This window comes from Pituophis catenifer, unplaced genomic scaffold (genome assembly GCF_029215685.1).
Source record: "Pituophis catenifer annectens isolate HBS135680 unplaced genomic scaffold, rPitCat1.0.hap2 SCAF_3, whole genome shotgun sequence".
Classification (NCBI taxonomy): Eukaryota; Metazoa; Chordata; class Lepidosauria; order Squamata; family Colubridae; genus Pituophis; species Pituophis catenifer.
This window is the reverse complement of record NW_027256883.1, coordinates 108,199,772-108,214,981: the sequence shown is the minus strand read 5'-3', so window position 1 is coordinate 108,214,981 and position 15,210 is coordinate 108,199,772. Positions and strand designations below refer to the sequence as shown.

General features: G+C 42.5%; 1 protein-coding gene across 3 annotated transcripts in view; it reads right to left on the bottom strand.

The window, feature by feature from the left end:
* Positions 1-15,210, bottom strand: part of LOC139314909 (dimethylaniline monooxygenase [N-oxide-forming] 4-like) — a 37,189-nt gene that overhangs the window by 13,354 nt on the left and 8,625 nt on the right. For 2 of the 3 annotated variants that reach the window (XM_070940898.1, XM_070940899.1), the window contains exons 4-6: positions 11,446-11,588; positions 8,294-8,493; positions 6,546-6,890 (exon numbers count right to left, since the gene is read on the bottom strand). In XM_070940898.1, the coding sequence (XP_070796999.1) occupies positions 6,546-6,890; positions 8,294-8,493; positions 11,446-11,588 (688 nt within the window). Of the gene's footprint in view, positions 1-6,537; positions 6,891-8,293; positions 8,494-11,445; positions 11,589-15,210 lie in introns of all 3 variants that reach the window. The other variant, XM_070940896.1, reaches the window with a different exon arrangement.

The window sequence follows — 15,210 nt, the reverse complement described above, 5'->3', positions numbered from 1 at the left end:
CAAGACATGGACCGGGTCCTTTCGGCCTTCCGGTGGCACGGGTTCACCATAAACTTGGACAAGAGTCTGTTCATTCCGTCCACCTCCATTCTGCATCTCGGATCAGTGATAGACTCGTCCAAGGGGCAGGTCTTTTTGTCCCCAGAAAGGATGCGGAGCATCAGGAGTTTGTTAGACCAGGTTCTGGCCCAGAGGTCGGTGCCTCTACGGACCCTCTCACAGCTACTCGGGAAACTGGTCTCATGTTTCCACATTGTCCCTTGGGTGCGCAGACACTCTCGCCCATTACAATGGTTTCTCTTCCCCTTCCAGCGGAGGGGAGTTTCCAGCACCTCCAGGACTGTGTTCGTCCCTCCGCAGATGAGATTGTCTCTACGTTGGTGGAAGTCACCAGCACTCCGGCAGGGCTGTCACTTTCTGGACCAGAAGTGGATCGTTCTGACCACAGATGCCAGTCTGCAAGGCTTGGGTGCCCACTTGGACAACCAAGTAGCTCAAGGATTGTGGTCAAGATCGGAGAGGCTTCACAGCATCAATTTGCTCGAGCTGAGGGCGACTCGTCTTGCTCTGCTTCATTTCTCTGCGACAGTACACGGACGTCACTTATTGATCCTCACAGACAATACTACTTCGCTGCCCTCATTGCATCTGGAGAAAACCGCCCAGCGGCCCTGTTTCGTGTGACCCGCTCCCACCTCAATCAGGGAGCGAGGGAAGACCCTTTGCAGGGCAGAGCTGAGGATTTTGTACAGTTTCTACATGATAAAATCGCTCAGATCTGGATCGGATTGGACTCTGACTGGGCAGAATCCAATCGGGAGACTAGGGTGGGTCTTGAGAATAATATCTGGATTGAGTTTGACCCTGTTTCTGTCAAAGAAGTGGACAGGATTGTGGGCAAACTTAGTTCCTCCACTTGCTTATTGGACCCTTGTCCCTCCTGGTTGGTTTCGGCTGCCAGAGAGGTGACTAGAGACTGGATCCAGGCAATTGTCAACGCTTCGTTGAGAGAGGGGAACTTCCCTGCCTCTCTTAAGGAGGCGGTGGTTCGACCTCTCCTCAAGAAGCCTTCCCTGGATCCAGACTCACTTAATAACTAACGTCCCGTCTCCAACCTTTGCTTCATCGCGAAGGTTGTTGAGGCTGTAGTGGCTCAACAGCTCCCACAATTCCTGGAGGAAATGGAATACCTTGACCCATACCAATCAGGCTTCCGACACGGTCACAGCACGGAAACGGCATTGGTCGCTCTGGTGAATGATCTCTGGCGGGCTCGGGATGGGGGTTGTTCCTTCCTCCTGGTCCTACTTGACCTCTCAGCGGCTTTTGATACCATCAACCATGGTATCCTACTGCAGTGACTTGTGGGGTTAGGGGTGGGAGGCACTGTCTTATGGTGGTTTTCCTCCTACCTCTTGGGTCGCTTTCAGTTTGTATGGGCGGGAGGGCAGAGATCAACCCCGAGGCCCCTTAATTGTGGGGTGTCTCAGGGGTCAGTTCTCTCCCCCCTGCTCTTTAACATCTATATGAAGCCACTGGGTGAGATCATTCGTGGCTTTGGGGTGAGATATCATCAATATGCTGATGATACCCAATTATACATCTCCACCCCAGACCACCCCAGAGATGCCCTTTCCGTTGCCTGGAGGAGGTACGAAACTGGATGGGCAGAAACAGACTCAAACTCAATCCCTCTAAGACTGAGTGGCTGTGGATGCCGGCATCTCGGGTTTCAGAGGCTCCATCACTTTTGATAGATGGGGAAAATCTTGCACCTGTTGATAGGGCTCACAACTTGGGTGTCCTCCTGGATGCTCGGCTATCCCTAGAAGACCATCTAATAGCCGTGACCAGGGGGGCCTTCGCACAGGTTCGCCTGGTGCACCAGTTGCGCCCTTTCCTGGACCGAGATGACCTTCGCACAGTCACTCATGCCCTGGTTACTTCCCGCTTGGATTACTGCAATTCCGTCTACATGGGCCTGCCCCTGAGATGCACCCGGAGACTCCAGCTGATCCAGAATGCAGCTGCACTGGTTGTTATGGGAGCCCCTCGTTACTCCCATATAACACCCCTCCTGTGTGAGCTGCACTGGTTACCAGTGGTTCTCCGGGTCCGCTTCAAGGTGCTAATCCTCACCTATAAGGCCCTTCATGACTTAGGTCCGGGATATTTGCATGACCTTCTCCTACCTGCCTCTCACCGTCCTGTTTGCTCACATAGGGCCGCTCTCCTCAGGGTTCCGACGGCGAGCCAATGTCACCTTGCTGTGCCCAGGGGTAGGGCATTCTCTGTGGGTGCTCCCACCCTCTGGAATGAATTACCTACTGAGCTCCGGATGACTCCTGATCTCCGCTCCTTCCGTCGGGACTTGAAGACTTGGCTTTTCAAACAAATAGGCTGAGACTGATTCCGGGCTTTATTGTTTACTACTAATTAATTATTTGGATTAAATTATGATTTTATTGTACTTGTTTCTTAACTTGTGTTCGCTGCCCTGAGTCCTTCAGGAGAATGGCGGCATATAAATACATGTAATAAACAAACAAACAAACAAACAAACAAACAAACAAATAAATAAATAAATACGTCCACCAAGGCTCATGTGAACTGGGAGGGGGGCACGAAGTCTCGTGTCCTGATGCTGGAGTCGGAGAAGCTTTTCTGTTGGGTAGAATGTTATCTACTCTCTGTGCGGGCGGACCACATATTGGGCATGGCCAATGTTCAGGCAGACTGGCTCAGCAGAGAACAGATTGACCCGGCAGAATGGCAACTACATCCGTGACTATTTCAGGAACTCTCGCTCCGGTTTGGAGCTCCGTGGTTGACCTCTTCGCCAGTCCTGCCAACGCCCAACTCCCTCGGTTCATTTCCAGGTACCCGAATCCTCAGGCGGAGGACACGGACGCACTAAGATGCCAGTGGCCAACCGGGCGGTTGTACGCCTTTCCTCCAGTCAAGCTGATTCCACTCGTAGTCCGCAAGATGGTGGCAGAGGGAGCAGAACTATTGTTGGTAGCCCCAAATTGGCCACGCAGACCCTGGTTTGCCGACCTAGTGGAGTTCTTAGTGAGCAGTCTGTGGGTGATCCCGCCACATTGAATATCGCTTCACCAAGGGGCCATCCGCCATCCAGAGCCTCAGTGGCTCCAGTTGGCCATTTGGCATTTGAAAGGGTCATCCTGAAGAAAGGTCGACTGTCAGACAACGTGATTGGCACTATCCAGGCGGCTCGTCGACCATCCATGACAAGGATTTATGAAGCGACCTGGAAGGCCTTCTGCAGACGGTGCTCTGGTCGACACGTGGACCCGACTTTGGCTGTGGTCCAGGACGTACTTGATTTTCTCCAGTCGGGGTTGGACCGAGGTTTAGCTTCGGCCACCTTGAGATGGCAGGTTGCTGCTCTTTCAATGGTACTGTCTTTTCCCCCTTTCCAGTCGCTTTCTCACCACCCATGGGTGCGGGAGTTTCTACACGGCGCCACGAATTTAAGACCACCTACGGTACATCGATATCCTTCATGGGACTTGCCTCTTGTGTTGCAAGCCCTCACTGGACCACCGTTTGAACCCCTTGGTTCCATCTCTTTAAAGTTTCTCTCTTTCAAGGTGGCTTTTCTTCTGGCCATCACTTCGGCCAGAAGGGTTTCTGAGCTTGCAGCGCTTTCGGTCAGGAAAGACTTATGCATTTTTCATGCTAACACGGTGGTGCTTAGACTCGATCCGGCGTTCACACCCAAGGTGAATTCTTCATTTCACCGTTCGCAGGAGGTTGTGTTACCGGATTTCTGTCTGTCGCCTAGACATCACCGTGAGGTTCTCTGGCACACTCTGGATGTCCGCAGGGCTCTGTGACCTTATATACGTCGGATGGCGTCCTTTCGTAAGACGGAGGCCCTCCTTGTGTCTTTCCACCCATGGGTCAGAAAGTGTCATCGACCACGGTGGGTCGCTGGATTAAAGCCTGCATTTCGTCTGCCTACGAGCGTCAAGTGCGTCCTCTTCCGGCACGGATTTTATCTCATTCCACGAGAAGTGCGGCCACTTCTGCGGCTTGGGCGACGCAGGCCTCCGTGTTGGACATTTGTCGAGCAGCTACTTGGACTTCCTTGTCTCCTTTCATTAGACATTATAGAATTGACGCTTATAATTCAGCTGAGGCCTCCTTCGGGAGGCGTGTTTTGCAGAGTGTGGTTTCGGATTCCTCTGGGAGCAGTCAGCTTCCCGCCCATGGGGTTTAGGCTTGGGTATATCCCATCTATGGAGTGGAGACGCAGCGCTCTGGAAAACGGACGTTGTCTTACCTGAACGTCCATTTTTGAAGCGCTGCGGATACACTCCATTCCCTCCCTTGGTTGTTGATAAGCTTCCTGCTTTATTTCTTTTGCTGTTGTTGGTTGTGTTTGTGCCTAATAAAGTTTGTTGGTTTGATACCTGTGTTGCGCCTTCGTTCAAGACTGGGGAAGTTTGGGTAAGGAGGGCGTGGCTAGAGCACAGAGTGGGTGTTAAATTTTTTTGTTTAAGTTCTCTCAGTTGCTGTCAGAAAGGAGGATTGATCCCATCTATGGAGTGTATCCGCAGCGCTCCGAAAATGGACGTCCAGGTAAGACAACGTCCATTTTATTAATCATGTTATAGGTGAGAGTGTTCACAGCCTCTGTTTACTTTGCTGTAGAGAGCAAGTCGGCCTGTCCCATCCATCCATCCCAGCAACTCTGAAGTTTTATTCATATGCCACTATATGTGAAATACAAATTAATCAGTTTCTCATTCCCATTGTTTTCAAATCAAGCACACAAGATATGTATGTGAAAAACAATGCTGTGCGAACTGAAGGTTTTAACTAAGTGCTGTTTTTCTGTTACCTTGCACCGATTTGTAGGAGATTAAAAAACAGCAATAGTAAACATCCAGAAACCACTTAATCTTTCTAGGGATACATATGAGTTCAATTCATATGTACAGTATTGGTTAATACTTATGTTGCAGGGGTGGGTTCTAAATTTTTTTACTACCAGTTCTATGGGCGTGGCTTACTTTGTGGGCGTGGCTTGATGGTCATGTGACAATTCTTTAGGATTTAGCAGAGGTACTGGTCTACCAGGCTTTTAACTGCCTGCAGAGCTGTACCAATCTACCCATTTATTTTTTGCAGGCACTGGTCTACCCATTTATTTTTGCAGGCACTGATCTACTCATGTATTTTTGCAGGCACTGGTCTACTCATTTGTTTTCTTTTAACACTGATCAGCTGTAGGGTGGCCCTTTGAAGCCTCCCGCAAGAGTTTAAACAGTTTTTTCCCCTCTAGCCAGCAGCTGGGACTCAGGAGGCAGCAATAGATTGGGGGTGGGGCCAAATAAAAGGTAAGGATAACGCGGGGGTGGGTAGGGTGGGTAGGGGGGGCGCAGGGGGGCCAGAACCGGTTCGGTGATGTCATATCTTCACCGCTACCGGCTCGGGAGAACCGGGCCAAACCGGGAGGAACCCACCACTGTTATGTTGGATTATACATCAATCATATCTCTTCTGTGCTACTAATTAATACCTATATCTTTTAAAATCTCTTTGATTTGTAACAATAATTTGAAACTCTCTCTGCTACAAACGAAACAGACGACTATCATCTTGTTTGTCTATATACTGCATTTTTTGGTGAAATTTTCTTTATCCGCTATTTTGCAAGCAGCTATATTGCTTAATTGGGGCAGCTCTGTAATTATCTACTTCAGTACTGAATATTTGCATTTTAATACTTAACATTAAAAAGTGTGCCTATATGTTATCTTTGTTTCTTTTTGATGTATTCATTTCCTGTGAGATTGAGTCATCTTTCAAATTGGAAAGAGCTTAATCGTCTGGTAGCTACTTTATTTTGCAGCAAAGCCAGGAAGTGAGATTATAGAAATTCAACCTTTTCATTTTGACTATTAATTGCCAGAAAGACAGTACTGAGTGATGTGAGAGTCCCATCTTTCTTGCATATTAATGTTACTGGAAAGATGTCTCCTTTCTAGATGTTACTTGGAAGATAGGCAACAACCCCAGAAATTTCCAAGCTACTATATCAGAGCAGGATATGGAACCAGGTTATGAGGACACATAAGCTTTGGCCAGACGAGATGGGATATTCCACCCTGTGGGACTCAGCAATCACCATAACATATAATACAATATAATATAATGCAGTATCTAAATATTTCAGACCAACTTGAAAATGAGGGCTGAATTTATGAAAGGTATGAGCCCCAAAATTGCATTTGCAAGATCTCCCTAGTTGTATTTTTATGGATCTCATAATAAAGAGGCCAGATGCTTAGCTGGCATTCTAGAAACTAATATGCCATTTAATTACAATGTAGCATTGTGATGAGATTTCTATGATTTTTGGCTTCATAAAATTTAAAGCTTACATGGGTGCAGACAAACATGAGAATATTTTAGTATTAAATGTAATATTAATATTAAACTGGAAAGCAACTTAAAGTTGAAATATAAATATACATGAAATATACATATTTAGATTAGCCTTACCATTAAACACTCTTGTAACCCATCGAGCCTGAAGTTCCACTGCTGGTAGAATAGATCCCGTTACTGATATAAAACCTATGAAGGCAAGTGTGGGCTTTTGCAAGTGAGGAGGGAATACTTGTTTATAAAGGAATGTACTACTTTTACAAACATTGCGAACCGATTCTTCCAGGAAGAGAAATGAAGCAGCATAGCCTGTAGTAAAAATGACCACATCTATATTTTCTTCTACAGTTCCATCTTCAAATATGGCAGAAGTCTCAGTAAACTTCTTCACATTTGGCTTTACAACCACTGAACCACAGAGGATGCAGCTGGGCAGTTCGTCATTTATAATGACATATGTCAATGAGCTGATGGAAAGAACAAAAGTAGAAAGAAGCACTGTTAGGTCAACTATCCCCATTAGCCTAGTCCATTTTCAGGTACTACCCTATTTTGCTTCTGAAAGACTTATATTGACTCACACTGCACAGACAAAAAAAATGTCAGCATACCTTTTTACTTCCACCACCTTCCTTAACTACTTGCCTGGATATTAAATAATTTCAAATGTTGGCTAGTTCTTCAGTTGGTAGAATTAGATAGAAGATAGCAGGATTTTGATCCTAGTCTGGCTTGCCATCAACTGCTACAGAAATTTCTTTCTCCTCCTATTTTTATCTCAGATTTCAGTATGGCTAGGCATAGATTATCCTCCAAATGAGATATGAGAAGTGACCCTAGTTAAGTAGTTGGCTGGCTAGTTAATCAGCAGATGGGCAATCAAGTTGTTAACAGTGTAGGAAGTTAGCACCCACCCCTCTCCTAGGAAAATGAGATATTTTAGGAAATATTAAAAGGGCAGAATGGGAGGCAGAAACCCAGCCCCCCACCTTTGTTAATGGGCCATTAAGGCCTGGGCCAGTCTATTCTACATAACAAAGATCTACCTCCTTCAGGCAGAGCTATAATAGGAATCCCAAAGCCCTTTCATATTACATCATAACCGAGCAAGAGTCAACCAAATTAGGGACTCAGGATAGCCTACAGAGTTGCCCCTGCATGGCCCCATGGGAGTCTGACAACCAATCAGAATACAAGCTCAAATTCAAAAGCCCAGAGAGGGCATAAAACTGGGGCACCCTCAGTATCTCTTCCCTTTTTTCCCCCCAGGACCTCAAACCATGTGCTCCTGTCCACGATTAAAAACCATATTTCCAAGCAGTCTCCTTGTTTCCAGTGTCTTTCTTCCCCACTTGAAACTGAACGCAGATGGACATTTCTTCCAACAATTGATCAGCCTGAATCAGCCTGGGTGATAGATTTGGTACAGGAGCCTATAGGTATAATCTCTTCAGTTCTAAAATTTCTAAATTCATTTCTTTTAATCATCAATGTGCAAATGATACTCTGCTTTTAATGTCTCTTGTAACTGAGCTAGTGTTCAGTTCAACAATCTGTTTTTCTGAGAAAGCAAAAATAATTGTGTGTATCGTAAGCAACAAGTTGCCCAATATGGATTTGAGAATTCTCCAGAAACATAGTTCACAGATCGCTTTGGGAAAAGGCTCAAGAATCAGTAAATAGTCTAACTAGTGTTTTTAACAGTATATATTTCCCTTGAGGAGGGGAAGTTTGTTAACAATGCACTGGGAAAATTTTTTTGGCAACAGACTTGCAAATAGCAAATTAGTTTTTACTTACTAGCAGACTTCATCTTTTCTAAGCTCAGCATTTTGGCAAATACAATGTAATGCATAGTAAAAGAGATTACCTTTTAATAGGGATCAGTCCATAATTCTTATGGTTAAACCATTGATTGAATTTCTTTGCCAATAACTTGTCCCTAATGCTGACAGGAAGAAGTCCTTGAATGAAGGATAGAAATCGAGTTTGGAAGACCATATCATTAGGCCAGCCGGCTTTTGACATCCGACTTAGTACCCAGGCTCCATTTCTGGTGCTGAGAAAGACCTAAGGGGCGAAAAACTGAAAAGAGCATTCCTAGGAACTCTCCAACTACTGGTGAATGGGAAGTGATCTAGTCTAGCAGTAAAAGGCAAAAAGGAGGTTAAATCCTTTGGTAAGATAGACAGCATTATTAATACATTCAAAATAAAAACATTAAAACAGTATCCAATGGAGGCACATAGTATGGAAGAGCAATATTATATCAAGCTTACAACTAAGGATGTGAGAATAATATGACCTAATAATGCATAACCGATAAGAGGCTACAGAATATGGCAAGCTAAAAACTTTTGGCAATATTTTTAAGAAAGAATTAGAAAGCAGTGCAAGAGGGGCAATAATTCTGAAATACATTACAGGTAGTTCTCGACTTACGACCAAATTTCTGTTGTTAATCAAGACAGCTCTCAAGTGAGTTTTGTCCCATTTTATAATCTTTCTTGCTATAGTTATTAAATGAATCACTGCAGTTGTTAAATTAGTAACATGGTTGTTAAGTGAATCTGGCTTCTCCATTGATTTTGCTTGTCAGAAGGTTGCAAAAGTTGATCACATGAGCCCAGGACATTGCAACCGTCATAAATATGAACCAGTTCCCAAGCACCCAAATTCTGATCACCTGACCATGGGGATGATGCAATAGTCATAAGTGTGAAAAATGGTCATAAGTCACTTTTTTCAATGTCATCGTAAATGAATGGTCACTAAACAAATGGTTGTAAGCAGTGGTGGGATTCTGCCGGTTCTAGGGGGTTCGGCTGAACCCTTTGTTAAATTGCTGGCTCGCCCCGCCCCTCCGCACCACTATTTATTGCCAATAAATAGTGGTGGGCGAGGGGTGGGCGAGCCAGCAATTTAACAAAGGGTTCGGTGTTTTTTTGTAATTTTATTGGCCTGTGGAGCTTCAGCATAGGCTAATTAGCCCTTGCTTAGATCGGCTCCCGAATCTCAGCTGATTTGCTCTCAGCTGTTTTGCTCAGGGCTCTGCTGCTTGCTTGCAAAGAGTGCTGATTTTCTTTCCCCTATCTATGCTGAAAAACGAAACAGAAAGTAAAGCAGGCTGTTAGCTTTGCTGTTGTTGCAACATTGGAAAATTAGGCAGGGAGAGATTTCTTTTTCTTTTTGCTCACCAAATAAGGTAGGTGCAAACAATGGGAAATTTAGGGAAAAAGAGGAGAGTTCAAGATTTTAAAACACAAAAGAAAAAAAGATCTATTTAACAAGGGAATTGTAATAATTGAGATACTATTAATTGTATATTTCTGAAAGCAGAAATGGTTAAGTTGTGGTTTGGAGGAATATATGGGGGAAATTATTTGGTTTATTATTATTGGTAAATATAATTAATTGATTTGTAAGAAATTGGATTGCATGGAAATAATTGGAATATTCATGTTCATATTGATTAATATACAAAAAAGGTAGTTATATAACTAATTGATTTATATTAAAATGTTGAATTTATATTAAACAACTAATATTACATAATTAACCAATGTGAGGATGGATATAAAAATAGATGACAATGGGAAGGGGTCTAATATAGAATAGAAGGGAAAAATTGAATTTGATTAAGATTAGAGATGAGGATGAGGGTAATATTGGTTTTTTACAAAAATAGATGAGGAATAAATATGGCAAAAAGGAAATATAGAAATTGTAAATTTAATTGAAATGACTAAACACTGTTTAAATTTGTGAACCGGCCAAATACTCTGTTCAAAGAAAATACATTGTATGTTTGTATGTGTGTTTCTAATTATTGTTATTTATTCATATTTGTTCTCTTTTATTTTTTAAAGTTTAACAATTCATTCTTTATCTTAATATCTTTATATTTGTTTGGGGTTGGCTTTCTTCCCTTTCATCTTTTTTATTGTACAGCAATCTTTCTCCTCAAACCTACCACCTCTCTTTTCTTTCCTTCTTACTTTCTCTTCCTCCCCCTCTTCTTCTCCTCCCTACTTCCTCTTCCTTTCTCCTTCTCCTCCTCTCTTCCTCCCTCTCTCTCTTACTCTAATTTCCCTTCCCTTCCTTCATCCCTCTCTATTGCTGTATCCTTTTATGCATATGGACTACTCAGAGGGCTGAAAAAGTTATTTCTGACTGATCCTCGCACTTTTGACCAGTCCTCGAACTTACGACTGTCCTCACATTTTACATTTTTGCCCTATCTTGTCACCATGGTGAAGAGAAGCAGTTGTGAAATGAGTGACATGGTTGTTAAGAAAGCTGCATGGGCATAAATGTGAGGATGGTCATAAGTGTGAGGACCGGTCAAAAGTGCGAGGCCCAGTCAGAAATGACTTTTTTCAGCCCTCTGGTTAGTCCTTTTGTGCATATGGACTACTCAGAGGGCTGAAAAAGTTATTTTTGACTGGTCCTCGCACTTTTGACCAGTCCTCGAACTTACGACTGTCCTCACATTTTACGTTTTTGCCTTATCTTGTCACCATGGTGAAGAAAAGCAGTTGTGAAATGAGTGACATGGTTGTTAAGAAAGCTGCACGGGCATAAATGTGAGGATGGTCATAAGTGTGAGGATCGGTCAAAAGTGTGAGGCCCAGTCAGAAATGACTTTTTTCAGCCCTCTGAAAAAAGTCTATGCAAATAGCCACGCCCACCCGGTCACATGACGAGCTACCCATGCCTACACAGTCATGTGACCAGCTAGCCACACCCACCCAGTTACATGATTGCCAAGCCACACCCCCAACTAAGCCACGCCCACAGAACCTGTTGTTAAAAAATTGAATCCCACCATTGGTGAAAGGGCCTCATAAGTGGAATAGCCTAGGGCCTCTTTTCCTCTAAATCCGGCCCTGTTCACTGCTTCTGACTCTGCTCTTTTAAAATTGATATTGTGTGATGATGATGACGACGACGACTCCAAGATGACCACTTATTCCTACTGGAGTGTAGAAGCATAGCAGTCATTGATTCAGCAAACAATACCTTGGCAGCTGTGCGACTCACTTCCACGGCAACATCGCCTCCAGTGTTCCCAGCACCAAGTATCAGAACTTTTTTACCCTCCAACCCTTTTGGATCTCTGTATTCCCAGCTATGCATGTATTGACCTTTAAAGTTTTCAAATCCTGTAAAATGACAGAGAAGACAATGTCATGTTTCATGAGATATTTCTCCCTGACAATAAAACAGGTTTTTTTCCATTATTACCAGCTACTCAATACAGTGCCAAAGGTTCTTTATTAAACTTTACAGTATTGATTTTTATATATATCAGAGGCTATCTGCCAAGAGAGTTAGGGGAAATACTGTACCATAGCAAGAGGCGGCGACATGGCCCCATTTTTTAATTGTATGCAAAATGGCTGCCCAAAACTTTGGATTTAATCCTCTCAAATGGGCTTCAAAGCATCTGTGAGTGGAGGTCCGGTGGCTCCGCATTCCCCAAATGGACACTCCTTCAGGAGCTCCAGCCCCGTGATTCCGTTCGCCGCTAGAACAGTGAAAATCAGCTGTTCTAGCAGCTCGAAACTCTCCCCCAGGGAAAAAGGGGGAGAGAAGAGCAGAAGGGTCTGGGTAGAGCTCCCCTAGACCCCCAGGCTTTTTTTTTTTTAAGCCTGGGGTTTGCAGGGTGAAAGCTCCCTGAAAGCCCTTCAGTGCTCCGGATCCGGGACGATTCTGCTTTAAGCAGAACAAGGGGTCACGACACCAGCAGCGCAATTTTAAGGATTATGAGAAAATTCGAATCTGGATGCTGGCAGAGCAAATCAGGAGAACAGGAAATGCAAGTATTAAACTTTAACTCTGTTTAAAAGAAAAAGGAAAAAAGATGGTGCTTAAGGGCGTTTAAAATGAAAGTTACAAGTGAAAGTGATCGTTAAAGCTGCAACATTGTAAACGTGGCAAGAAAAAGATTTAAAGTGCTAGTGAAATGAAAAAGACTATGGTATTGATCTTAACTACTCTATACTTCTAAATTGTGTGGAAAATTATTGGATTTATTGACCTGATAGCTGAACAAATTTAAAAATAATTGGACTTTGAAAACAAAAAGAAAATGGCTGGCACCTTTGAAAGTGCTGAAGGACTATTATTACACACACCAGCAAATACACAAATAAGAGCTATAATACATGAAATTTTTGAGTCACAAACCACTGCTTTACTGGAAAGTCTTAAAGGTTTTTTTGATGAAAGGTCTCAGGAAGAAGAAACTATTTTGACTCAAAACATGGAGACAAAGGAGAATATAGTATCATTTCAAGGCTTGTTAGACAGTAGTGAGCTGTTGGAACAAGATGGGGCAGAAATTCAGTTTAATGTGACTTTGGACAAAAAGGATGCTTTCCAGACCAAGAGGGGAAAGCAAAGGAATCTGGAAGAGTTTAATCAGGAGGACTTGAGAGAGATTTATGGGGGTTTCAAATTAAATGAAATAACTTTAAGAAGACAAAAACTTTCAAACAGACATCAACCTCAAATCCAAATTTTAAAATTCTCGAAAATAAAAGCAGGAGGAGGAGCAATGCTGAAGAAGAAAGAATTATCGAAGAAAAAGGACTGGAAAAAATAGAGAAAGAAGGGAAGAATTGAAGATTAATCTTTTTTGGGGAGCATTTGGGCAATAGGTTGAGAGGCTTAATTAAATTTGTATTTTTAAAGTTTATTCTAAGATAATAATATAAAGGAAGTGGGTTATTACAATTGGTTCTGGATATAAAAATGATAGCTTCTTAAGAGTTATCGAGGTAAAAATGATAGCTTTTTAAGAGTTATCGAGGTATTAAAATGGCTAATTAAAAATTTGAGGGACACCTTTCTGAAGGGTTTGAAATTTATATTTTGAGAAATGACTTAATGTTAAGGTGACCAGACGTCCCGCTTTTGGCGGGACAGTCCCGCTTTTGAGCAATTTGTCCCGCGTCCCGCGGCGTTTTAAAAAAGTCCCGATTTTTCATTCTGCCTCCTGGTTCCCGGCTGCCTCCTGAATCCCCGCTGATGGCTAGAGGGAAAAAACCTGTTTAAACTCTTGCCGCGGGGCTTCAAAGGGCCGCCCTACGTTAATTAGCTCGGCTTCCCCCTCTCAGCTGATTTGCACAGGGCTCTGCTCTTGCTAAATTGCTCAGTTTTTTTTCCTCTTTGTGCAAACCAAGCTCAAAACGAAAGTGAAAGTAAAACAGGCTGTTGGCTTTGCGGTTTGCTTGCAACGTTGGAAAATTAGGCAGCAGATTTATTTTCCTTTTCCTCACCAAAAAAGGTAAGTGCAAACAATGGAAAATTATTTAGGGCAAAAGAGGAGAGTTCAAGATTTTAAAACACGAAAGAAAAAAAAGCTCTTTTTAACTAGGGAATTGTAATAATTGAGATATTATTAATTGTATACTGTGTTGAAAGCAGAAATGGTTAAGTTGTGGTTTGGAGGAATATATGGGGGAAATTATTTGGTTTATTATTATTGGTAAGTATAATTAATTGATTTGTAAGAAATTGGATTGCATGGAAATAATTGGAATATTCATGTTCATATTGATTAATATACAAAAAAGATAGTTATATAACTAATTGATTTATATTAAAATGTTGAATTTGTATTAAACAACTGTATTACATAATTACATAATTAACCAATGTGAGGATGGATATAAAAATAGATGACAATGGGAAGGGGTATAAAATAGAATAGAAGGGAAAAATTGAATTTGATTAAGATTAGAGATGAGGATGAAGGGTAATATTGTTTTTTTAAAAAAATAGATGAGGAATAAATATGGCAAAAAGGAAATATAGAAATTGTAAATTTAATTGAAATGACTAAACACTGTTTAAATTTGTGAACCAGCCAAATATTCTGTTCAAAGAAAATACATTGTATGTATGTGTGTTTCTAATTATTGCTATTTATTCATATTTGTTCTCTTTTATTCTTTAAAGTTTAACAATTCATTCTTTATCTTAATATCTTTATATTTGTTTGGGGTTGGCTTTCTTCCCTTTCATCTTTTTTATTGTACAGCAATCTTTCTCCTCAAACCTACCACCTCTCTTTTCTTTCCTTCTTACTTTCTCTTCCCCCCCTCTTCTTCTCCTCCCTACTTCCTCTTCCTTTCTCCTTCTCCTCCTCTCTTCCTCCCTCTCTTAACCGTCACTCCTACTCTAATTTCCCTTCCCTTCCTTCATCCCTCTCAATTACTGTATCCTTTTATGCATATGGACTACTCAGAGGGCTGAAAAAGTTATTTTTGACTGGTCCTCGCACTTTTGACCAGTCCTCGAACTTACGACTGTCCTCACATTTTACATTTTTGCCCTATCTTGTCATCATGGTGAAGAGAAGCAGTTGTGAAATGAGTGACATGGTTGTTAAGAATGCTGCACGGGCATAAATGTGAGGATGGTCATAAGTGTGAGGACCAGTCAAAAGTGTGAGGACCTGTCAGAAATGACTTTTTTCAGCCCTCTGGTTAGTCCTTTTGTGCATATGGACTACTCAGAGGGCTGAAAAAGTTATTTTTGACTGGTCCTCGCACTTTTGACCAGTCCTCGAACTTACGACTGTCCTCACATTTTACATTTTTGCCCTATCTTGTCATCATGGTGAAGAGAAGCAGTTGTGAAATGAGTGACGTGGTTGTTAAGAATGCTGCACGGGCATAAATGTGAGGATGGTCATAAGTGTGAGGACCAGTCAAAAGTGTGAGGACCTGTCAGAAATGACTTTTTTCAGCCCTCTGAGTAGTCCCTATATACATA